At 38.9% G+C, this 24,642-nt stretch overlaps 1 protein-coding gene across 4 annotated transcripts; it reads left to right on the top strand.

The window, feature by feature from the left end:
- Positions 1–12: 12 nt before the first annotated feature.
- FAM149B1 (family with sequence similarity 149 member B1) lies at positions 13–23,870 on the top strand. 4 transcript variants are annotated; one of them, XM_050959459.1, is made up of 15 exons: positions 13–146; positions 1,583–1,687; positions 2,508–2,640; positions 3,751–3,893; positions 4,599–4,718; positions 5,335–5,505; positions 7,739–7,926; positions 8,784–8,917; positions 9,556–9,609; positions 10,120–10,232; positions 11,372–11,596; positions 15,109–15,235; positions 15,655–15,780; positions 17,041–17,122; positions 22,526–23,870. In XM_050959459.1, exons 1-15 carry the CDS (start codon positions 91–93, stop codon positions 22,600–22,602), a joined length of 1,854 nt encoding a protein of 617 aa, XP_050815416.1. In that variant the 5' UTR covers positions 13–90; the 3' UTR covers positions 22,603–23,870. The 4 variants fall into 4 exon arrangements, with proteins under 4 accessions (XP_050815416.1, XP_050815417.1, XP_050815418.1 ...); XM_050959460.1 differs by lacking the exon at positions 9,556–9,609; XM_050959461.1 differs by lacking the exon at positions 1,583–1,687.
- The last annotated feature ends 772 nt before the right edge of the window (positions 23,871–24,642 follow it).

Genomic DNA, 24,642 nt, shown 5'->3' on the forward strand with positions numbered 1-24,642 from the left:
GCCCGCAGCAGCCCCACTTCCGCTGGGGGGCGGGGCGTCGCCATAGCGGCCGGAGGCCGAGCCCGGCGGCCGGAGAAGCCGCGATGAGGGATGAGGATGATCTCGCGATACAGGCGGAAGCCGGTGCCCCCCGACGCCCTGGAGATGTGAGTGCCCCTCTCGCTGTAGCGGGCTAGGGCCAGCCCTGCTCCGCACGCGGGAGGTTTGGCGGTAACGGGCCCAACGGCCGAGCCCTCAGTGCTCCGCACTCTGACAGCAGTACTCTGACAGCCGCACCCCACACAGGGCCTGCTCCCCCCCCAGCATGACAGCAGCAACCCTCACGTAGGGCCTGAGCCTCCCCCCCCGCCTGACAGCAGCTCCCCCCACGGGCCCAGCCCCTCACCCCTGGCCTGACTGCAGCATAGGCCCCAAGATCCCTTCCCCCCTCATAACATAAGTTTGGGTTTTAAGTAAAACATCGAATATTGCAAGAATTGTAATCAAGTTGCCAGACTTGACTGCATTGGGTGTATTTCACAGGAGCCGCTCTAAGAATAGCTAGACCAGGGATGGCCAACCTGAGCCTGAGGAGCCAGAATTTACCAATGTACATTGCCAAAAAGCCACAGTAATAGGTCAGCAGCTCCCTCTGCTCCCAGGGCCTCCTCACGCCTCCAGATGAGCTGTTTGTGGTGTGCAGGAGGCTCAGGGTGAGGGGGGTGGAAGGCCTTGGCATGCTCAGGGGAGGGGGCGGAAAGGAGTGGAGTGGGGGCACTGCCTGGGGCACAGCCACAGGTTGAGCAGTGAGCACCCCCTGGCACCCTGGAAAGTTGGCACCTGTAGCTCCAGCCCTGGAGTCAGTGCCTATACAAGGAGCCGCATATTTAACTTCTGAAGAGCTGCATGTGCCTCTGGAGCCACAGCTTAGCCACCCCTGAGCTAGAGCTATCAGTCTTTGATTTTTTAGGAGTGACAGTAGTTCAGTAAACAAATCTGCAACATAACTCAGGGCCAGATTTGCCCTTGAGATTGTGTTGCAGCTCCATCTTAATCTAAGTTTCTTGAAGTGTAGAAAATGATAGCTAAAATAAAGTGTGAAGGAACCTGTCTGATCTCCGTTTTTTTTTTTAAAAGGTTTGTTAAAATCTAAATAATATTGTGGAAGCAGTAGTGGTGGGTACAGTATCCAAACAAAATAAATACAACTATTATATTGTTTATGATCAGTGTTGTCATATATTTATGTTATTCTAAAAACATTAATTTGATGAATTATGGCCTAATAAGCTTAGTTTAAAGGGAAACAATAGATCCTAAACAAAAATTGTCTATCTCAGGCTTCAATTCTGGAGTTAATTTGTATGTTTAAAGTCTAAGGCTTTGATGACAATAGCAATTTGTAACGGAATACTGGTAGATATTTAATATAGTGGCACTGATCCTCTAAGGATATAAAGACAGTTCAGGTGTGCATGTTACTGTTTCTTTGAAAATCAGCAAAAACCTCTAATGCCCTGGAACTCTGCAGAAGTTTTGAGTTGTGGGGTTTATTCTCAGAAGTAATGTCAAATTGAGCTGCTTTATTTTATGTTTCTTTTAGCCATGGACTTGCAAAACATGCTTTAGAGCATCATCCCCTGGCAGAGCCACTAGATGATATTTACACAGCCACTCCGGCCACTGAAAGCTATGAAGAATTCTTGAGGTATCTGGAGTAATAAAATATTTTTGTCAGGAGACCCAGAGAAACAGACAGCTTTTGTGTTCTGTCCGCATTATAAAGATATCACAGCGACACAGTCTATAATATTAGGTGGTATATTTGTTGATTCACAGTGGTGTGAATCCACAGTATAATTACACTACTAATGCTTGATTCCCAGAGATAATACAATATAGACCTCAGAGATCTGCACTTGCACAGGTTGCCAGTGAAATTAATGGGACTCTGCATGGGCAAAGAGGTCCCCAACATAGAACAGCTTCTTGGATTGAGGTCATAATGAGGATGGAGACAATTAAATCCCATCACTGTCTCGTTCCCAGCAGCTTGACTCAGGCTTCTCACTAGAGTAGTGATTCTATGTCTTGCTGGTTGCCCTCCCTTTCATTTTGACAAGACAATATGATATCATTTTTCAAGCCCTAGTATACATGTATGGGAACACATGTAGTGTTTGGGAATAATTTTCAGAATAGTTAAATCCTTTTGATCTGTCACAGCTTGTGAATATTGTGGGTCATCTCATTTTTATGCTAGAAGCAGGAGAGAGGGAGTGTGGTTTTCTGAGGTGTGGGGAAGATGAACTGGTAATTCTCTCTCTATGTAGTTAAAGGGAGAAGGTAGTAAAATAACTCTTGGAAAATGAACGTGTCAAGAGCCCAATCCTGCAGCCCTCTACTGGAATCTAAACTGTTATAAATATGCCTTTCTATACATGAAAAATAGTCTACTCATCCACATATTTGTGAATGTATCTCATGAGAATTTGTTTCTCCTCTACCCCCCAAAATGTCCATTTTAGGGTGTCTGAAACCTTGAAGGAATCAAATTACCCAGATATTACTCCAGCTGACAATGGGAGCTCATGGTCTGCTAGTCAGAGTTACACAGGCACCTCCACTGAAGACAGCTCGGTCTTCTCTTGGGGCTACGATGTGAGTAGAACACAGTCCTCTAGCATAAAATTATGAGAGAGAGTTGAAAGATTGTGCTGACACATTGAAAGTAGCATTTTGAATAAATTTCTTTGCAAAATCCGGGTTAAGGTGAGAACTGTAAATAATGTAATGGCATTTGCTATGGGAAAAGAAATGGAGGCTCCTTCTCTCTTAACACTTTCCAACTCTCTCTTCTTTATTGTCTAATCAGGACACATTCTGCTAATACCTGACTATCATATAGTTTGCATTTTTAGTTTAAAATGTTCAGATCACAGATAATTTCATGAGTAAAGGTAATGTATACGGCATATATGCCATAATTGTTGAACCTCACATGCCAGTGTGTGGTTTTCATGTGGTTGGATTTACCAAACTGTATGTCAGAAAACCTCTGTGCTTTTCAAAGCATATTAAAGCCACTCTTTTAAAAAATGTGTTTATCTTTCATATGCCAGCATAGGCTCTGATTAGCAGGTGTTATTGCTCTTTCCGCAGTGGAGACAGAAAAATTGTTGAATTTTAAATGAGTTGAGAAACATCTTCAGTTGTTTTCTGTCTGGAGAAGCATCCTCAGTTGTTTACTGGCTACATAGAGGATTTGGCACTTATCAACTCTTGATTACTGTTCAGTGTCAGACATTTGTGGCAACATCTGATACCACTTAGCATTGTTTTTCCATTCTCTGTCGCCATCTATGGCATGATTACTTTTCCATTTCACTGAAATTTGGATGAGTCTTATTTTTTCATGTTTCCAGGTAATTTACCTGAATTGCCATGTCTCAACTGACATAATTTTCTTTCCTATTATTGATTTAAAACAAATATTCTGAAACCTTCTATTAAACCATCCAGTAGGGACAGTGCTGATCTAAATTTTGTGTGTACATGGGATCAGCACTTACATCAATCCGTGTTCTCTCCAGTGGAAAGATGACTTAAGGTTAACGTGCCTCTGTGAGAGAGGTCCTTACTATTTAAATTATTCCTGCTAAAGTTTAAGTAAACTAATGTGTTTTTTTTTTCAATTAAGGTGGCTTAAAAAAAATTTCTCAACCCAAATCCTCCCCTTTAACATTTTTTTTGGATAATTTTCCTTCCTAGGAATTTGATAAAGCTGCCACACGACAAGTTCAGCAGATGTTCAGACACATTGATGAGCTTTTATATGAACAGAAAGAAAGTGTGCATGTTGAGGGTTTGCAAGAAGAGTGCCAACAATGGACATCTAGCTTTCCTCATCTCAGGTATTTTATTGATGGAGTAATGCTGGTAATGTCACAGAATTATTAAAGAACCAAATTGCTAGTGGTGGAAATGGCTGTATTTTTAAACACTGTTAGAACTGATGTGTGTGTGAGTGATTATACAATATGTGGAGATAAAATTGTCTGTCTGCTCCCACTCCTCCCCCACCACTGCAGGGCTCATATTTAGTTCCTGCAGGTGCTTGGAAGACTGTTGATATTTTTCACTGCATTGGGCCCTAAAATAGCAACTTTTTCTTAGAAATGATAGATGTTTATTTTTTGATAATTAAAGAACACCAATAATTCATCTCTCCTCTACAGATAAATAGCTTGCCAGTTATGGTGGCTATTTGGAGACTTAAATCTTATTCGTACATTTGACAGATTTGCCAATGCTTAAGGCATTAATGTTAGAAGAGGAGAAAGCAAAAGAATTTTCCTAACACATATGTATGATGCCATGCAATATGTGTAGAGAAAATACCTCAAACCACATTAAAATATAATCTGCAAAGCAGAAAATTTCTCATTTGACAAGTACATTTTCAAAGCTTTCTGTGTGAGATACAAGCAACTTCACTATTTCTATGGTATTCATATGGCTTCCCAATAAACATTGTTTACTTTCTTGTATAATCAATCATTCAGCCATTTTATGTATCACATTGTCTGATTTTTCATATTTTCTTTTTAATATTATAGGATTTTGGGGAAGCAGGTAGTAATCCCCACAGATGAAGGTTTTGGGTGGTATTCAAGTTCACCTTCTAGCAGCTTAGGTTCACTGGATGTCAGCGCAGTACAAGAAAGAGATTCTAGTGAGTAAGTATCAGTAGATTTCCCAGATTGTATCAGTGTATGAAGATGATTTTTCTGCTCAAGGATTGCAACAATCAGTTAATTTTCTTAATTTATGAGTTGTGTATAAAGTCAAGCTTCAGCATTTTTTGTTTGGTAGGTTTTTGGACAAAGCATGGATTGGTAGCCAAAAGAAAAGAGTTACTAGATTCAGGATGGTTAGACCTTCCAGATGAGTCTGTTGTTGAGGTGCAGTAGACTGCACATTGACCTAATAAGTTGATAGTTAGCTTTTTGAAGATTTCTATATATAGTAATTGCCAGTGACATTCATTAACTATTAATGTTTGTACAGTGCTTTAAAGATATAAAGGACTTTTTTCTTTACAATTGTTTTATAAACTTATTCTCTGAGACTGTAGACTCTTGTATAAGCATTAAAAATATACAACATTAAAATCCACAATATGCAGGCTTACTGTCCTCTCCAGTACCTAACCCATTAATGTACCCATTTGGTCTTCCAACCAAACCATCTTATGTGTCTCAGTCGACCATACAGGAAAAGCTAAATTCTACTGTTATAAATAGAATAACAAATTCCTTTTATTTTCTGCTTTTTGAAAAACACTTTGTTAAGGTTTAGTATTTTGGGCAAGAAGATACCTCTGTGTGTTACTCCCGTTCATAAAGATGTTGACTTTTCAAAACTTCCTACTGTTTGCTCTGTGGAGAGTGAAGAAGGTGAAGATGGAGTAATTGTTTCTGAAGGAACAATGGAGGAATATTTAGCATTCGACTGCAGAGATGTGTAGGTATTGAATATTAATCTATAACAACACCTGTAGTACTGGTGGCCTGGAATTTCTGTTGCTAAATGATAATATATTACGTTTGTTCTTGACATTGGGATGACAATATGACAAAACAGTACTTTCACTGAATCTTCTCTCACATCATCCAACTAGAGAAATTTAAAATGTTTAAGGCTGGAGAGGATCTTGTAAAACCATGGAGGTCTATCTACCTCCTTAAATTAGTAATTTTGCTGTGCTATATTTTTCCCCTCAAAGTATTTGTCTTAATTCCTTTTTATAACTGTTCATACTAGTTGCTTCTGTTTCTGGCCTGATTCTGAATGTCAAGTTTGTTACTGGTTGTTATGTATCAAGAATGTGTTTGGTGTTGTTTCTGCATTTCAGTGTCCAGATTGCTAGTGTTTATGTAGTATTAGATCTCCACCTCCTTAAGAGCAATTAAGTTGTTCTGGATTCACTATTTATGAGAAAATAATTTACATTTGTTTCCATCAAAAGAAGGAAATTAAGGGTGTCAGTTGGAAACACCACTTATTTTGTGCAACTTGCCCAATGTAGACAAAAGTAAGGAAGAGATCTGTATGACCTGTTGGTTTGTTAGTTGATCACAAGTTAACTAGTTTGAAAAAACAAAGTCACTTATGTGTACAGATCATGAGTTTGATTGGTATATGGCAGTGATTTTCAAACTTTTTAGGGCTGGATACCCCTTTCCAAATAATGTAGTCTACTGCATACCCCCATCTGAGATAGGTAGAGGTGACGTGGGGGGGCACACAGGTCAGCCCCTCCCCCCCCGATTTCTGCCTTCCGTTTAGCAGCAGCTTCTAGAGGTTTTCAAACTATGGTGCACATCCTCTTGGGGGGGGGCACAGAGGAACATTCAGGGGGATGAACAGCGACGCCAGGTGGCTCGGGCCAGACCGTGCCACAGGACTCGGGAAGGGAGCACCATCTGTACCCATTGACTCACCTCAGTGGGCCGCCCCATCTTGTCTGGGTTGAGGGGCGCAACCAAAAATTGTAACTCAAAGGGGGGGCTCCCCTGAACATTGTCCGCCATTATATGATTTTTCTCATGTACCCATAGGAGTACAGCTACTCTGGTTTGAAAACCATTGTCTGGCATGTGCTGACCAGGCCAGTAGGAGATGGGTATTGCAGTGAACAAACAGCAGAAAATTCTGTAAGGTATTAAGTAGCCAGTATAGAAAACTCCTTTAACGCTGGCCCTTCCTTATCTTCAAAATGTGTAGCTTTTTTTGTTAAATATTAAATAGAAGATATTGATGCTCTAATAAATAGATGCTGAAATATTTTTTATTCTGTGTCAGCATGAGAAAACTTTTGGCTGACCCATCACGTTCTTGAATGCAGCAGACATCTCCTGGCCTTCAGAAGTTAGTACACCTCCTGTCTTGTGAAAGATCCTGCAGCTGGAGTCTATTTGCTGCCCCTGAGCTTTCTTTTTATATCTTTTAAATACAAGAGCTTTATTTCTTTTTAATTCTCTGAAATTAAGTTGGTTGTATATTCTAAATATTTGATGGCTGTTAGGTCAACAGGCAGGAAATGCTACTAAACAACTGTAGTTAGTTGCCTTTCTCTCCAAAATTAGTGACTTTGTAGTGATGTGCATTCAAAACTGCTGCCTAGTGGGGAGATGCATGAAGATAATAGTCCCACTGGAAGTTAAGTACTCAAATTGTAAATATTAATATATATTTTTATAAAGCGCTTTTTATTCATGGATCTCAAAGTGCTTTACCAAGGAGGATAATTATCATTATACTCATTTTACGGATCAGAAAGTCAAGGCACAGAGAGGTAAAGTGATTTACTGAATATCACACAGATCAGTAGCAGACTCTGAAATATATTCTGATGTCAGTGTTCTGTCCACAGAAGCGTGCTGCCGCCAATACTAGATTCAGTGGGTTATCTGCTCTTATTTGTTGAGTGCACCGCCACCCCTCAACAGACAATAATCTGTGAGAAATACGCCATTTCTGTTGAAGTCATTTCTTGTAATCATGCAGCCAGCTGTCCTGACCTACCCATTTTATCTTAAAAGGAAATAGAACCAAAGTCTAACAGAGGTGCACATATGTAACAGACATATAACCAGCCATTTAAAACATTAAATGATTACAACAAGAATGCAAAGGATAGAGAAAGCAGTTTGTTTAAGTCAAGATAGAAATCTTGCTCACCGTCTCTTTACAGGGAGGAAGAGTTGCATGAAAGGAAAATGGGACTCTCATCTGACAGACAAAAATTAGGTTTCCCTCCTATATCTCCATGTTACTGCATGAAGGATGCTGTGCTCACATATGTGTTTGATGATGTGTGGCGTGAAGTCCTGGGCTCTGTGGAGGAGTTAATCTGCCGGCACTGGGAAGGATCAGTCTCCAGTAAGGATCAGTGTTGACATAAAATTTGAAATGGATGTAATACTCTGATGCTCTCTTTAAAAAGGATACTCTTTGTAGTGCTTAAAATTAGTAAGCCTTAGCCTCATAGGATATACTGTATTTCTGGAGGCAATATTTGTGCATTAAATCATACTTTAAAGAGAGGTAGTCAATACTTCTTATTACTTAGTATAATTTTTATACCTTCCATAGTTTCCAATATTATTTTAGAATCCTATAAATAACACTTGTTGCTCTATTCCATTTGGGAAACACTGTTTGTCTTCCTACTACCCAAAAATAATCAGTTCACCAGTGTCTTTGATAACCACACAGGTTTGAAGTACGCTTATTTCATCTTTTGATTAGCTGCTGTCCTGCATCATCAGAGCAGAGATATTGCAGTAATGTATTGGTAATGTTTTGTTTTTGTTAAAGAGTGGTGAATGGGGTAAATTGAAAAATAAAAAAATATTTTAGATAGTACTCCCCACCACATTATATTTTCAAGGGATGTTAAAATCTGTAGTTGATATTACTGTTTAAACAACTTATATCCTGCCTGCCTATGAGAAAAATCATGGGATCCATACTTGCAGAGTATGATTTTTTTTTACTACTATATGGAATGGAATAAAAGAGAGACATATTTTGGTGATGACCCTTTAACGACAACAGTACCTTGATTTTTCAGCTTGATGAGACATGAATTTAACAATATTAAACAGAGTTAAACAGCTGAATGAAATCTATCAAAAAAGAGCCTAAAATCTTTGGATTCAAAGTATTGCCCATAAAAGTGGCAATGCTGACAGTTTGTAGTGATGTGGATTCTCCACTCTTTTTGTTTTGCATAGATGATGAGAAAAATGTCATAACTGTAGAAACAATGAGAATGGATCCTGGAAGCCCTTTTCTGCAGTTTGAACCTCTGCCATTGGTGTTACCTCGAGTGCCACAAGCAAAAATGCCCTCCATCACCTCAAATTTGGTAAGCTCTACTGGCCAAGTGGTTAAGGTTGAGTTGGAGTAACAGTGCCTGCCTGGCCACAGAGGCTAAAGTTTTCTAGAGGGAGATTTGTGCTTTGACCTCTTCATAAAATTAGAAGCATGATCACTAACTGCCCTTTCTAAAACTTTAGTTTTGTTATGCCTCACAGTAACAATTGTTTTTTATCTGTTTTCAATGTTGTTGTTGTTTTGTAGTATCATTTATAATGGACCAAGGTATGGTGAGTTTTGGATGGTAATGGTGTAGATTCTTCCCATACTTAACATTGCTTGAGTTAAATTATGAGGTTCTGAGTGGTGTGCACAAGAGATGTTTTAGGCACTGTCAGCCCAGCCATTTCCAAGGTCATTAGAAATTAGAGATTAGAGTCTAGTCTCTGTGAAGTGGTAAGTGACTCTACATTTAAAACATGATTTAAAAAAAAATTTTTTTTAGATACTGATTCTGGCCCTGCATGCTCTACTTTAGGATTAGATGTCCCTAAAGTGGAAAGCACCAAAAATGTTATCTATATTTCATCAGTTTTTAACTCAATTCTTTCCTTTTTATTTCTTTCTTCCCACTTTTCCTGTATAATCCTCTACCTCTTCCTCATGTTTGCCTTATTGTATGTGTAGTGCCCACAACCCAGATGTAGCCGCAAAACCAAAAAGAGGAGAAAATCACCTCAAGTATGTATGCTGGAGAGATTAAAGCTCTATTGTTCTTACTGTTGGTGTCATTGTGGTGGGTGGAATTTGCCATTTTTCCAGATCAGCCTGAGTTACAAGGAGAGGATTTTCCAGTTTTATTCTTGACATAAAAGAAGTGCCCAACACATTGTAAAGTGAGATCATAAAGATTCTCCTATAGTCATTATATTACACTCATTTGTGCACCATGTCACAAGATTGTTTCTTGCAAATGAAAGCTTCAGTTGTGAAGCTTTAAGTACAATATATATAGTATGGTAGCAGATATTTTAAAATAAAAATATATACTAAGTGCCATCATTTGCAAGACCAAGCTTCAATTGTTATTTATAGGATACTTAGCTAAACTATGAAAGTGATGTATATGAATATACTGTGCTTTGGTTGGAAGCATTCAGCTTCTGTTGTTTTCCAGTGATTATGTGATAAGGGCAAGAACATAGGTGAGTCATCATGTCAAAAGTAAATCTATTTTTTTCTGACTTGCAGATAAATGTGTCTCAAGGATCAAGTGGTGGCCCTCAACAAAATCTGAATGGTTTGATGGTGATACATGGGATCCACTTACAGCAAAGGAATCTGCCTCTAATAGAGAAAATATTGTAAGAGTTAGTAGCTTTTTGTCTTCGTAGTACTGGAGTAAAGTTGTGCTCTTTAATGCTAGGAAAGAAGAATGTATTGGGATTAAACCCAGTGTCAAAGAAATTAATCTCCCATAGTGTAAGCAGCGGATATCGATTATTTTCTCACCTATTTATCTGTTCTCAGTGATGCAATATATTTACTGCACTTGCACAAGACTAACTTTATGCTCCTGTGTAAGCCACTGTGACTACTCGCATGCTTAAAGTTAGGCACATGCTTAAATACTTTGCTGAATCAGAATCTAAAAGGGTTAAATATACTGTGATTTCATAAGGGTAGCTGAAAGGATGGTGTTGAGGTTTGGTTTTCTTTTTAAAATGTTGTGGTTGGATGCTCATGTAAGAGACTGATACAACTTGACTCGCATGAGGCATGGGGGAGAGAAAATGTAATATCAGTTCTCTCTTACCATTCTGCCAATATAACAGTCTGGAACTGGAACAAGCCTGCTGTTTCATATATTGAATCTCTCTTAAAGAAAAGCCCCTCTTGCCAAATGGCAAATTGTGTGGTGGTTTTGTGACATGCAACAGATGGAACAAGCAAACTCAACACCTTTTTGTTTCTGATCTAAATATTATTTCAACTTGATCTACAGAGATGAAAGATTAATGCACTAACCCATTAAGTCATCTAATCCCCAAGTTTTAAAATTTATTTTTTTAATATGGCTAGTTTATCAGTTAGCTGTTGTCTGCATCACAGCTGGTACTAGCTGGCATAGCTTTTGTCATCCTGAAGAGGACAATCACAGGTTGAATGGAACTGGAAACTAACATGCCCTCTTAGCCCTAGAGATAAACCTGTTTGATCTAGTCTGAGGCAAAAAGCCCAGGATGTGAGGGTTTAGCTTGCATTGCCACTCTCTGTGTTGTATAGTAATTCTTCCACTTCTATTCTCTTCAATCCGGAACATTTCATGATAATTAAAAATAAAGCCTACCTCCTTTCTTTCTGTTCCTTGCCCTATTCCTTGGTAGCACAGCCCTCCGTGACTTATAGAATGGTATCAAAAGTGTCTGTACTAGTAGTATGAAATCTGTCATAATGACCATGTTTATGTATGTTTCGTTTGGTTCCTTGATTCTGTTTTTAGAGATCTGGATGACAAACCACTATTGAGGCCAGGTTCCAGTTCCATCCTCTCAACAAGAACTCGACTAAATCGCACTCTAGAGCTCAGTACGTCTTCTCTGTCATATTCTGCTCATTCTGCTAGAAGACGCAACCCACCACCACGCACCCTGCATCCCATCAACACTAACCACTCTCGTTCGGGGACACCAAGATCCATGGATGAAGTCATCAGGGGAACACGACTGTATGTTTAAAAACCAGTTTTTCACTCTGCAAATTATAGAACTAAAGGTTTATAAAACCAAGTCCATATAAAGCAAAAAAGCTGTCAAATTAAATCACTGCCTCCTGAGAAAGCTGAAACTGCTACATTTGCTAAAACTGACATAACATTTTACCTGCAACCTATGTTTCTGCAAATTGTGTAAGATGTGATGCTGTGCATTGCTGTATAAGAGAGACTACATTCCGATAAGTTTTGAGCAACTGGAGAGCAAACTTAATTTTTTTAATTGCTGCCTTGGAGAGAGGAGGAGAGTTGCATGTAAAGATGTACAATATGATAGCTACAGAGGATGCTAATCTTAGTGAGTCTGTTCCAAAGCCCACTGAAGTCAGTGGAAAGACTCCCATTGACCTCAATGGGCTTTGGATCAAATCAAGAATGAAATTATTTTCATTTTCCTCTAGTCTTTTGCCTGCATCCAAAACAGACTTTAACACTCTGAAAGCAGCTGAGTCACCCTGGAGTGCGAGTACCAAGAGCTGGCTCTTCTGAATTTAGAAGTGACATGCCAAAATGTATCATTCTGGGAAGCCACAAGTACTAAAAGTCTCTAATTGATCTCTGATGCTTCTGGTATCTGTGACAACCCAGAATTATATATTGTGCAGCATTGCTAGTAAACCCAGAAGAGTCATTGGATATCACAGACCCTAAAAGTGTTTTGTTTAGAAAAGTGAATTCAAGTTTTTCTCTGTTGAATGTCCTTTGCAGGCAGGCTAGTGGCAGAATTCTGTATGTGTTTCTGGAACTGACTTGACTTTTCCTTTTGACTTTGCAGTCTACATTTAGGAATGGATTCGTGTTCTTTTAAACTCATCCAATCTATCCTGTCTTCTCTATCTTTTTTTTCAGATGTTGTCATTATTACCAACTCAGCTGTAAATTACTTAATAGCTGATTCTCCTTCTTCCTTCCAGTATCTTATAATGTCTCTCTTCGCTATTCTCAGACCCCAGAGATTCATTTCACAATTCTTGAAGTACCCCCTTTATTCTTAGAATATATACTAAATGCATATATAGGTTCCAAGGAGAGGTTTTAAAAAAAATTGGTTATTTTTTCAAGCTCTTGTAACATGTAGTTCCAGAATGTCCTCCCACTGTATGCATATAATACCAAAGGCCTCTTGGATATTTTCAATACTTGTCTCATAAGTGGACTCTATTCATATATAAAATGCCTATAAATTGCAGTATTTTCAAAGCAGAATACCTATTTTACAACTTTCTACTTTTGTTTGCACATTGTAGTTATTCCTTAAACACACATATTAACACAAATATTATGTAGGTTTAAATATCACAGTTAAATAAATTTTAAAACGGAATAGTTAAAAATCATTTCTATTTTTGCTTACTTGTCCAGACTTATATTTTGTGTCTTTTCTGCAACAGTTGCTAATAAATTATCACTCAGACTTCAGAGAAGCCAGGGAATGCTGCTCCCTGTCTTGTTTTAGATGTCATTGATTCCATCAACTTTGTAAGATAAATACTGAACTTGCCTTTTGTTGGGTAGAAAGCTTCTGAGTTCACCTTCTTAAAAAAAGGATTTGCTCTTAACAAGCCTTTTACATCTTTCTTTTTGGTCCTGCAATGAAGTCATAAAGTTGAATTTGTGAGATCACAGTTAGTGATTTCATAGACAAGCAGGATGAGAAACAGAGCTGTGTGGTAGGATCTCTTGCTTAAAATACGCATTTCAGCTGTATCTATATTTGTTGGTATATTTTGCCAAACACAGTGGTATCTAGCCACTCGAAGGAGGAACATAAAGTTTCAACATGGTCCTGTTAGGACACACTTCTCTTCTCCATTCTGGGATATCATTGGTCCGTTACTGATTTCTTTCCTCCCCTTTTTGGGTTTTCTGGGCACAGTGACAGAGTGTTTATTAAGAAAAAGGCAGTGTAAACATATGCATCTTGTACAATAAAAGAGGCAAAACATGACATCATCCTTATGCACTGTGGTACAGTTCCATAGCAGGGTGCCCTTTCACAAGAATGCCAGGACTCCAGCACCAGTGAGCTTCATCTTGGCTACCAACAACTACTTAGTACTTGTTGAACACTGTATTTCAAGGATGATGTGGAGGAAAAGGCAGTCCTATTTAGGCTCTGACGATAAAGATCAGGACTTTTAATTGGATCCAGTATTAAAGGGGGAGCTAGTACAGCGATTCTCATTTACATGTTCTTGTCTATCTGTTCTGCTTAGGAGATGGGGTTCCACATTCCAGACCAGCTGCAGCCTCTGTATATCTTCCATTCTCAGCCTCACGTAAAGAATATTACAGTATTCTGGATCTATGTCTTTGTAGTCTCTAGGATAGAAGGTGTTTCTGGCTGCTGCCACAGCTTGGATATCTAGATACAGTGCAGAGCCAAGATGGCCTACCTCCTGGACAATAGACAGAAGCCTTCAACAGAAGAAATTGATACAGATTATGCAAAATCTGCCAAAAGTTCCTCATTGCCCACCAACATTTATCTTACTTGAATTTGAGTCAGTGTTTACTGAACTCTATCCATCCAGGTGCTTATTTCTTCCATACAGTGAGGTAGCTAGAAGATGGCATCTGCTTCAGGTGCAAACGATATATGTAGCTGTGCCTTATCAGCATGTTGCTGACATTTGAGCCCATACTAACACAACCATCTCATGGTCTCTCACATAGATATTGATGAGGAGAGGGGACAGTATTGAGGCCTGTGGGATTCCACAGATAGGGACTTTTGATAAGAGCAGTTGCCCATCACAGCCCTCAGCTGTAGTCAAGATGAATGAGTAGAACACTGTGAGAGCAGTGCCATCAACTCCTGCTATATTCCGTGGATGGGATAGCAATATCTTGTGGTCAGCCATATTGAGGGCATTAGATAAATACAGTAGAACTAGCACAGATGTCTTGCCACTGTTCTTGGCATAAAATCATCTGAAAGAGTAACAGTGCTGTCTCAATGTCATAGCTAGGTCTGAAACCTATCTGGAAGAGATCTAGTGATAAGTAATTATGTGGTGCTGGAGCTGGGCTGCTGTTATCTTTCCCATGACCTTGCTTAGGGTTGTGAAGATCTGAGATCTAGTGAAACTGCTGAGTTCGCTGTTATTTTGACCATTGACTGGACCATAACAGACTTCAGGGTGTCTGGAAGGTTTGCCTTCCCAAGGGATACATTGACAAAATGCATGAAGAGCAGTCCCAAGCCTACTAACAAGGGAATACAGGAAATAACTGGCTAAGACCATTTTGTAACTTTTCAAAAATAATTTCAAGTTTATTCCAGTGCGGTGCTCGCCCTTAAAGCCTAGTTCTCCTATACTTTCCACACAACAACCCAGCATCTTAAATTACAATTCTGCATGTGTTGTCCTGAGTTTTATTGTTTCATTTGTTTTAGCTCACATCGGTCTCATAATCTCTGGTATTAATGTATATTTTTGGTTATTGGTGGTGGCGAATTCCAGTCCTACTGCACATGACCAGCTGTTGTCACCGTCCTTAATGCCCTTGAGCCGAAATAATCTTCTGCCACCTATTAGTACTGCTGACGTGATGGAACACTTGAACACCGTGAGATCCCAAAGACAAACGGTAACCTCCTAATTTGCATGTCATATGAGAACACGTTTAATTCTTTGGAAACGAGAGATGTGTTAAAGTTGAATTTAGCTCACAGCAGATTGTATTGGCAAATCCAAGAACTGTTTGTTGTATTTTTATTTTTGGTTTATATTTTTGTTGTTATCCAGATTATCCTGATGTTCTTAGAAGTTCTTCCTCATAGTTATGATAAGATAATACAATGTTGTAATACAAAAATAAGCTCATGAGTTTTAACCAACAAACTGGAGCAAAGTTGAGTGCTTTTCAGACCCAGTGAATGTAGGAACCATTTTCTGTTTCCTATGAGGATGATCATAGTTGATTAAACTCTGATTCCAAGATTTTATCTTTAATGTAGTCACAATCAAAAATAGTCTGATTGTTAATTTTTCTGTACTTTGATGTAGGAAGCTCGAGGGAATTCCAGTCGAGCTCAGAGTGCAATGGAAGATGAGATTAACCATCAGCAGCCACAGGAGAGGTTTTTCTTACCTGATCATTTCTCCAGCCCTAATACAACACATGCATTTTGGGTAAAAAATTATATTTAGCTCCACAGATATTGTTTGGTAGATTTTTGCTTTAGCAGTTAGCATTTATAAATACTTAATGGAGAACTGGATAGCTCAAGTGATTGGTACAGAACCTTTAACTCCTACATCCCCAATTTAAAGCTGCCCAGGTTGGTAGGTATAAAGTTGTTTGGCACCTGTGAAATGACAATGTGGACTCAGTCCAGTTCCTAGAGGTTAAGTGTCCATGCCTCCAAATTCCTCACAACCAGCTCTCTTTATGGTCAGTATTTTCAGCTATTGGAACTACACTCTTCTCCTTAGAGATGATCCTTCCAGAACAAGTGTGAGGTATATTGTGGAGAAGCTTGTACTACTTTAGATCTGAATATGACTTCAGTCTTCAGAGCTTTTCATGCCAGCATCTTTCATGAGGATTACATTCATGAAGAAATTAGGAAGAAAAAAATACTTTGCTTTGTAAACGTAAAGGGACTTGTTGGGCCGTCTACTCAACCTCCTGCATAACTGAAGGATAGTTTTCTTAAGTTTCCTTGAACAACCCCATATTATTTGTAAAATCCCTACAGTTCAATTTCATTATCAGATGCTGCTGTATAGCTCTTTATTTTAAAATTTACTGGGGAACAGTCTGGCTGGCTTCTTGTCCCAGCTTTAACTAAACTTTTTTATTATACACCTCTACCCCGATATAACACAAATTCTGATATAACGCGTTAAAGCAGTGCTTCAGGGGGTGGGAGGGGAGCAGGGCTGTGCACTCCGGCGGATCAAAGCAAGTTCGATATAACGTGGTTTCACCTATAAGGCGGTAAGATTTTTTGGCTCCCGAGGACAGCTTTATATCAAGGTAGAGGTGTATTAAGCTTTATGAGTATTGAATCCTGCAGCACAGCTCACGGTTTCCATGTACGGTTTTGGTTTTCCACGTATGGTGGTAGGAACACTTGGGCTTCCTATCTTGAAACATAGGTAGTTTGAATGGCTAGTGCTGCTTCTAAGTAATATATAGTAGATTTTTTGGGGGGAGGGGAGAGCTGTAGATAGGTGTGGGGTCTTCTGTCCAATTTTACCTAAGGGAGAACCACCTCAGGATATTAATCTTTTTATATTAGGATCATGTATTATACTTATGAGGTCTGGAGTTATTGGGCATCATTAAAAGTGTTCTGTTTTAATAAAATTCTTGGTATTGGGACTTGCCATTTTAAAAAATCCTGTTACTGCAATTATTCAAAACTAGTTCACCGTATCTTCCAGCCCGATCCACAGTATCACCGTTCTTGCACAGTTATTGATTATGCTAATCAACCCCGGACCAGTAGAGGATCAGCAGGCACAGGTACTGCAATATTTTGACTGAAATAATAATGGGTGTGATGTGGGATATTTGCTGCTTTTATATCACGACTTAAGTTGTATCTGCAACATAAACAGAAAACCTCTATTAATAAATTTATTTTATACTTTATTTATGCTTCTGATTTACTCTTATACAGTTTCACAGATATGGTGCTTGTGTGGTTTTTCCTCCTGCCATATGTAACAGTTTAAATAATTCAAAGGACTTTTTACACTGTGGACCTTGATCCTTCTCCTATTAAAATACATGGAAATTGACTGAATAGAAAGAAAGATCAAGTACTATATATGTGAAATTCAAGGTTATATTTTCCTGTTGGTTCTGGTTCACTATCTGTGTAACTAAGGCCTTGCCTATATTAAAAGCTGCGCTGGTTTAACTGAAAGTCAGTGTAGTTCAGGGGTCGGCAACCTTTCAGAAGTGGTGTGCCGAATCTTCATGTATTCACTCTAATTTAAGGCTTCACGTGCCAGTAATACATTTTAACATTTTTAGAAGGTGTCTTTCTGTAAGTCTATAATATATAACTAAACTACTGCTGTATGTAAAGTAAATAAGGCTTTTAAGAAGCTTCATTTAAAATTAAATTAAAATGCAGAGTCCCCCGGACTGGTGGCCAGGACCCGGGCAGTGTGAGTGCCACTGAAAACCAGCTTGCGTGCCGCCTTCGGCACCCGTGCCATAGGCTGTCTGTCCCTGGTGTAGTTGAATCAATGTGTCAAAATCCCTATAGGGATACTTTTACATGAGTTTAAACCCCAGATATCAATTTAGCTTCATTTGACTTGTAACCCACTTAAGCTGAATATACACACAATTTAAATTGAGTTGAGTAACCGTGCAGAGGATCTTACCAGTTTAGTTAAGTTGATTTAAAATCCACTTTTAGTTAAACCAGTGAAGTTTCTAAATGTAGATGAGGTTTTGCATGGGGAAGGGTGAGGATGGGATGAGATGAACTTAGTGGCAGATAATACCCATTCCCTAGCCTAAACTGCCCTACTATTCTGGAAATGCTAATGATACAATCCTTAACTTTTAAAACAAAGCCATTCTTATGTGCTTCAGATACAACCCCCCTTACAATTTTGTGACTTAGCAGCAGGGTACATGAAGCAGTGTGTGTGCAAGTGCACTTTTGCCACAGAAATCATCTAGGGAGGGAGGCCTCTTGTCTCCATCAACTCTTGCTTCAGGGATCTCAGGATTACTGTAGGGAGGGTGTCAGTCATTGTACTCTGCAGTTACACAGCAGTAAAAAACAGTTAACCAAATCTATAGAGTTTTATTTTCTATATTGACTATATTGTTTTCAGGTATGGCTGGGTAGTTTACATTGGAAAATAGTCTGGATTGTAAATCCTTAATTGGGATCATCTTTTCACCTCAAACTCAAAACCCATCCTCTGTATCTGTCTTAATACTGGAATGTTTATTGCTCTACAGATTCTATTAACAAAGATTGAGAGGTATCAAGTTAGGGATATCTAGTTCTTCCTGAATTAGTTCTTTTCACTATCATGCTCTGGGTCATTCTTTAAATGAGGAAAGAGATCATCATCCTCCATTGGGTAAGAAATGAGGCAGTAGACTTGACAACTGTTAAATGTTCTTGGTGTATTTGTATCTGATAGTTGATGGTCTGTCAGATTCCTAGTGGAGGGGTGTTAGGAGGGTATTTATTATCTGAGCTGGTATCAGACATGCCAAACCCATTAAATAAATGCAGAAATTAGGCTTGTTTTTGGCTTAATTGGCTTGTGAGTAGCTTGTCGCTTTTTTTTTTTTTTTGATTGGCTCCTGGAAAGCAGGGGCAACAGGGGAGAGAGTCAGGGGTGCACAGCAGGCCCATCACAGTCCCAGAGTGCACACTAGGAAGATTAGTTCGTAGAGTGTTGGGGTTCATAGGGATTGATTTATTTTGGCCTTGTTTTGAAATGGGACTAGCTTGATTTTTGGCTTATTGTGAAAGTCAGGGTGCTTATTTACTGTGTGAGAGTTGGCAACTGTAGCCAGTAACCTTGTCAATGATTGAACAGTTATGGAGAGCATCTGGTGGTTCCTTCAGCTCAGCGTTGAAGCACATGGTCGGGGGCGAGGGGAATGAGGGTGGATAATTGAACTGTTACTGTCTGTTGTACTATTAGAAAGCTCTTACAGGTTGTCCCTTTCTGGTAGAATTCTTGAGTCCCATGATTTGTGGTGTTAACTCTAATAAGGCATAATTTTCCATCCATTAGAATCAGTGCAATATAGTTCAATGAAGCAACCACTAAGCTGGTGAGCACAGCAGAAACCAGCCCAAGAAGGGATAGCAACAGGAAGGGTCTGGCATATAAATTCTCCAGGAATGAAATGCACACCAACATGCCATTGTCCCTACTTAGTTCTGGACTGGACTGGAGAGAGAGTATTAAACACTTTAAATAGCAAGTTATTGTGCAGCAAGCCAGGTTGCGAAGCTACAGTGCACCAGCTTGCCATACGGTAACACCCACTGTGGATATTGATACAGTGCACTTCAAGTAATAGTATGTTAAGCCAACATCCAGGACTTCATGCTCCTTAGCAGTGTCTACAAAGGACATTACTATGTGATATGACAAAACTACTATGATGTAGAATTTTACTCCAGCTTGCTACACAGAAAACTTGCTATGTAGACAAGCCCTAAAGGCACAGTTGGGATAGGGTACAAGTATGCATGTGTTTCTCCCTCCCCACCAAGCCTCCAGGGAATCAGCTCCTTCTCAGGCCAAGCTCCCCTCAACTCTTCTCCTATTGCTGCCAGACTTTGTATAGAGCACAGATCAGGAACCTAAATACTTAACCCCACCACCATTAGAGTATCTGAATAGGGCCCAGGCTGGAGAGTGCTCAAAGGGCATGTCTGAATGGCAGGAACTAGGATGCATGATCTAGCATCAAAAAGGAAAAATGGGAAATCAGTTCCTGAATTGTGTGCATGTTTTATGTACACCTCACACTGGTTTTTCAAGTTGAAACATCCATAGCCAAAGGGAGTATTGCCTACAAGAGAAGACAGACCAAAAGAAGAAACAGCCTTAAACATCATGATTTTTTAAGGATGGTAAATATTAGACTCTCCTGTATTTGTGCTGGTACTTCGCACAAGCACCGGAATTTCAAGTATTCTTGGTACAAAGCTTCTTTAATGGATCATGGCACAGAGCAGTCCACAATAATACAGCAGCTACTTTTAACCAAGGTAAATAGAAAGGAGCACAAACATTGACAAATTAAGTATAAAAATGTAATAAGAAATGCCAAAAAGGAGTCTGAAGAATGGTTAGCCAAAAACTCGAAAGGTAATAAAATGTTTTTTTTTTAAACTGCATCAGAAGCAGGAAGCCTGCTAAACAACCAGTGGGGCCCCTGGCTGATCAAGATACAAAAGGAGCATTTAAAGATAATAAAGTCATTGCAGAGAAACTAAATGAATTCTTTGTTTCAGTCTTCACGGCTGAGGATGGTGGGGAGATTCCCAAACCTGAGCTGTCCTTCGTAGGTGACAAATCTGAGGAATTGTCATGGATTGAAGTGGCACTAGAGGTGGTTTTGGAATTAATTGATAAACTTAACAAGAAGTTACTGGGATCAGATAGCATTCACCCAAGAGTTCTGAAAAAACTCAAACGTGAAATTGCAGAACTATTAACTATGGTTTGTAACCCATCCTTTAAATCGGCTTCTGTACCCACTGACTGGAAGATAGCTAATGTAACACCAATATTTAAAAAGGGCTCCAGAAGTGATCCTGGCAATTACTGACCGTTAAGTCTAATGTCAGTACCGGGCAAATTAGTTGAAACAATAGTAAAGAATAAAATTGTCAGACACATAGAAAAACCACTTGTTGGGCAAAAGTCAGCATGGTTTCTGTAAAGTGAAATCGTCCCTTACTAATCTATTAGAGTTCTTTGAAGGGGTTAACAGACATGTGGACAAGAACCATCCAGTGGGCACAGCATACTTAGATTTCCAGATAGCTTTTGACAAGGTCTCTCACCAAAGGCTCATATGTAAATTAAGTTGTCATGGGATAAAAGGGAAGGTCCTTTCATGGGTTGAGAATTGGTTAAAAGACAGGGAACAAAGGGTAGGAATAAATGGTAAATTTTCAGAATGGAGAGGGGTAACTAGTTGTGCTCCCCCAGGGTCAGTCCTAGGACCAATCCTATTCAACTTATTCATAAATGACATGGAGAAAGGGGTAAACAGTGAGGTGGCAAAGTTTGCAGAGGATTCTAAACTGCTCAAGGTAGTAAAGACCAAAGCAGACTGAAGAACTGCAAAAAGATCTCGCAAATCTAAGTGATTGGGCAAGAAAATGGCAAATGAAATTTAATACAGATAAATGTAAAGTAATGCACATTGGAAAAATAACCCAAACTATACATAAATTAGTCCCCATCATATTGTAAGTTCAACAAATCAGGAAAGAGATCTTGGAGTCATCGTGGATAGTTCTCTGAAGACGTCCATGCAGCAGCAGTCAAAAAAATCAAACAGGATGTTAGGAATCATTTAAAAAGGGATAGAGAGTAAGACAGAGAATATCTTATTGCCCTTATAAGTCCATGGTTTGCCCACATCTTGAATACTGCGTATAGATGATGTCTCCTCATCTCAAAAAGGATATACTGGCATTAGAAAAGGTTCAGAGAAAGGCCACTACAATGATTACAGGTTTGGAATGGATCCAATCTGAGGAGAGATTAAAGAGACTAGGACTTTGCACCTTGGAAAAGAAGAGACTAAAGGGGGATATGATAGAGGTATATAAAATCACGAGTGATGTGGAGAAAGTGAGTAAGGAAAGGTTATTTACTTGTTCCCATAAGAACTAGGGGTCACCAAATGAAATTAATGGGCAGCAGGTTTAAAACAAATAAAAGGAAGTTGTTCTTCACACAATGCAGTCAACCTGTGGAACTTCTTGCCTGAGGAGGTTGTGAAGGCCAAGACTATAACAGGGTTTAAAAGAGAACTAGATAAATTCATGGAGGTTAAGTCCGTTAATGGCTATTAGTCAGGATGGATAAGGAATGGTGTTCCTAGCCTCTGTTTATCAGAGGGTGGAGATGGATGGCAGGAGAGAGATCACTTGATCGTTACCTCTTAGGTTCACTCCCTCTGAGGCACCTGGTATTGGCCGCTGCCAGTGGACAGGATACTGAAATATTTTAAGATTATTGTACATAATCAGTTTTGGTTTTTAAAATGAAGATAATGCAATTGCTAATAAATAAATAAATTAAAGGAAAGTATTTTAACATTGAAAACATGGATGTATATGGTTTTGGTATTTAAGACTTCTAGCAGATACTAAAATGGATGTTTTACCTTATCTTTATGTAGTAGGTCTTCAGCTGCATGGTTCTGGAAGAGCTCACAGCAGAGGTGGATCAGTCACAAGAAGCAGACAAGGACTATAATGAATAATGAACTCTCACCATGATGCAGTGAGCACATCTAGATGCTCATGAAACAGTGTTGAATCTCAGCAATATCAGACTTGTTTACAGAAGAATTTAAGAACAAATTCATGAAGGATCTTATTTTTGTATATTTTTAAAAATGCAGCTGCCAAAGACTATATGGTACTCAGCACATTTCAGTTTTCTTCCTGTAGACCAGGTTTTGCTGTTCTGGTAAACACTAAAGCTTGCATCCTAAAAGTCTACCAGATTTTCCACTAAACCATTGCTAATATTTTTCATTAAAAAGGACTATTGGCTCAGGACTCTTTGCTTCCCGTTACTGCAGCAGTGGCACTATTCGAATAGTTGCCTAAGGGCTAACTTTGTGAGAGACTATTGCACTTTTCACAGCAATCTATTTACTATATATTAAAGGGTTTTTTTTAATCTTAATTACTACTTTAATATTTCTGGCATGATTTCTCTATCAAAAATTAGTAAACTTATTGCATATAATGCTGCCTGTACAACTGTGGTGTTCAGTTAATTCAGACAAATTGTGGCTCCTGTGGTGAGTACATCAGGTACAACAAAGTTGCATAAAATAAGGTAGCAAATAAAGATGAAATCTTATGCTTCCACATTCGCTAATTTTAACTTGCAGTCTTAACTGTAGCATGCTAGTGTCCCTTCCTGTATTATAAACTACACCAGTGACTCGGGCAAGTGTCCTCAAGGAACAAAAGCAATCATTTTGCTGAAAATTTATTCCCCCGCACTACTCAAAGTGAGAGAATCCTTTAAATATTCTTCTTGATTAAATATTTTAAGTAATTTCAGCAGATGAATCTGTCTCCATTTTGAAACAAATTAGAATGACTAAAGGAATGTTTCTGTGCACCTGCATCTTTCACCATTTCAGTCACACATGAGAGCTTTCTTAGGTACAGACACATTCTGCTTTTGTAAGATAGACATACTGGGATATATTAGAAACAGTTACTATTAAGACTGAAATGTATCTTATACATTAAATGCAACAATTTCACAGTAAATCAGCTAAACTGTAATTCAGTTTAACTACAGTTAGCTTCAGGTCTTACTGTTAATAGTAAGTGCCAGACTGCAAATATATGTACAGTCATAAATTGAGGGTGACCTGTTATTTTTAAACAAAAAGGTTCTGCTACAATGTGAAGACAGTTACTTTGACGGAACTGATTCTTTAATAAACCAATTGTCACCTTTTATATGCAATTAAAAAGAACCTTTTCTAAACTTCATTTGTTCGTTTGTAATTTGAAAATATTGAGGAAGAGTTTGTTAAATGTGTTTTGTTAAATGGCTTCACTGTTGCCCACTGAAAGTACATACATGATACAAGTTTCACGAAGAGAGACTGAAATGACTATCACAGGGCACATTTGCTCTTTAGTGGCCACATAAGTCCCATTACTACTGGATGCCATCTTGCTCAGACAGAGGAAAAAATATCTTTTACAATCATAGTCTGTTAGCAATGCAGCGATTTAGCGCCCCCTCCCCCCACAAAAAACCAAAGAGGTTACAAATTGCACCAACCACTTTGTGTCTTTTAGCAACTTTTTTATTCAGATTTTCCTCCCTCCGCTCCTGATGCAAAGACCTCACCTCAAAAATTCCTGTTCATGGAAAAGCAGTCCAACCCTCTCCTATCTTATTGGTTCAACCATCCTCTGTTCAGAAATATGAAAGAATAGTGTAGGCAAGAGACTTATTTGTATGCCTGTGGTGCCTAGGAGCCACAGTCAGACCATGACCCCATTGTCCTAGGTGCTGTACAACACAGAACAATCCGTAACAGCATGGGGGGTTCCCTTCCCTAAGATTTAGTGGTCTTATCTCTAACAGTTAAACAGAATGATACACAACATACCAAAGCACCATTGCATTAGCTAAAGGCATTAACTTAAACATGATAGTTAAAGGCAATCACTGGTCTTTTCCAGGGCAGTGAGTGGGCCGTTGACTGACCAATTATAATCTCTTTATAACTGAATCCACAGTCTACTCATC

The sequence above is a fragment of the Gopherus flavomarginatus genome, chromosome 6, assembly GCF_025201925.1.
Source record: "Gopherus flavomarginatus isolate rGopFla2 chromosome 6, rGopFla2.mat.asm, whole genome shotgun sequence".
NCBI classification, from domain to species: domain Eukaryota; kingdom Metazoa; phylum Chordata; order Testudines; family Testudinidae; genus Gopherus; species Gopherus flavomarginatus.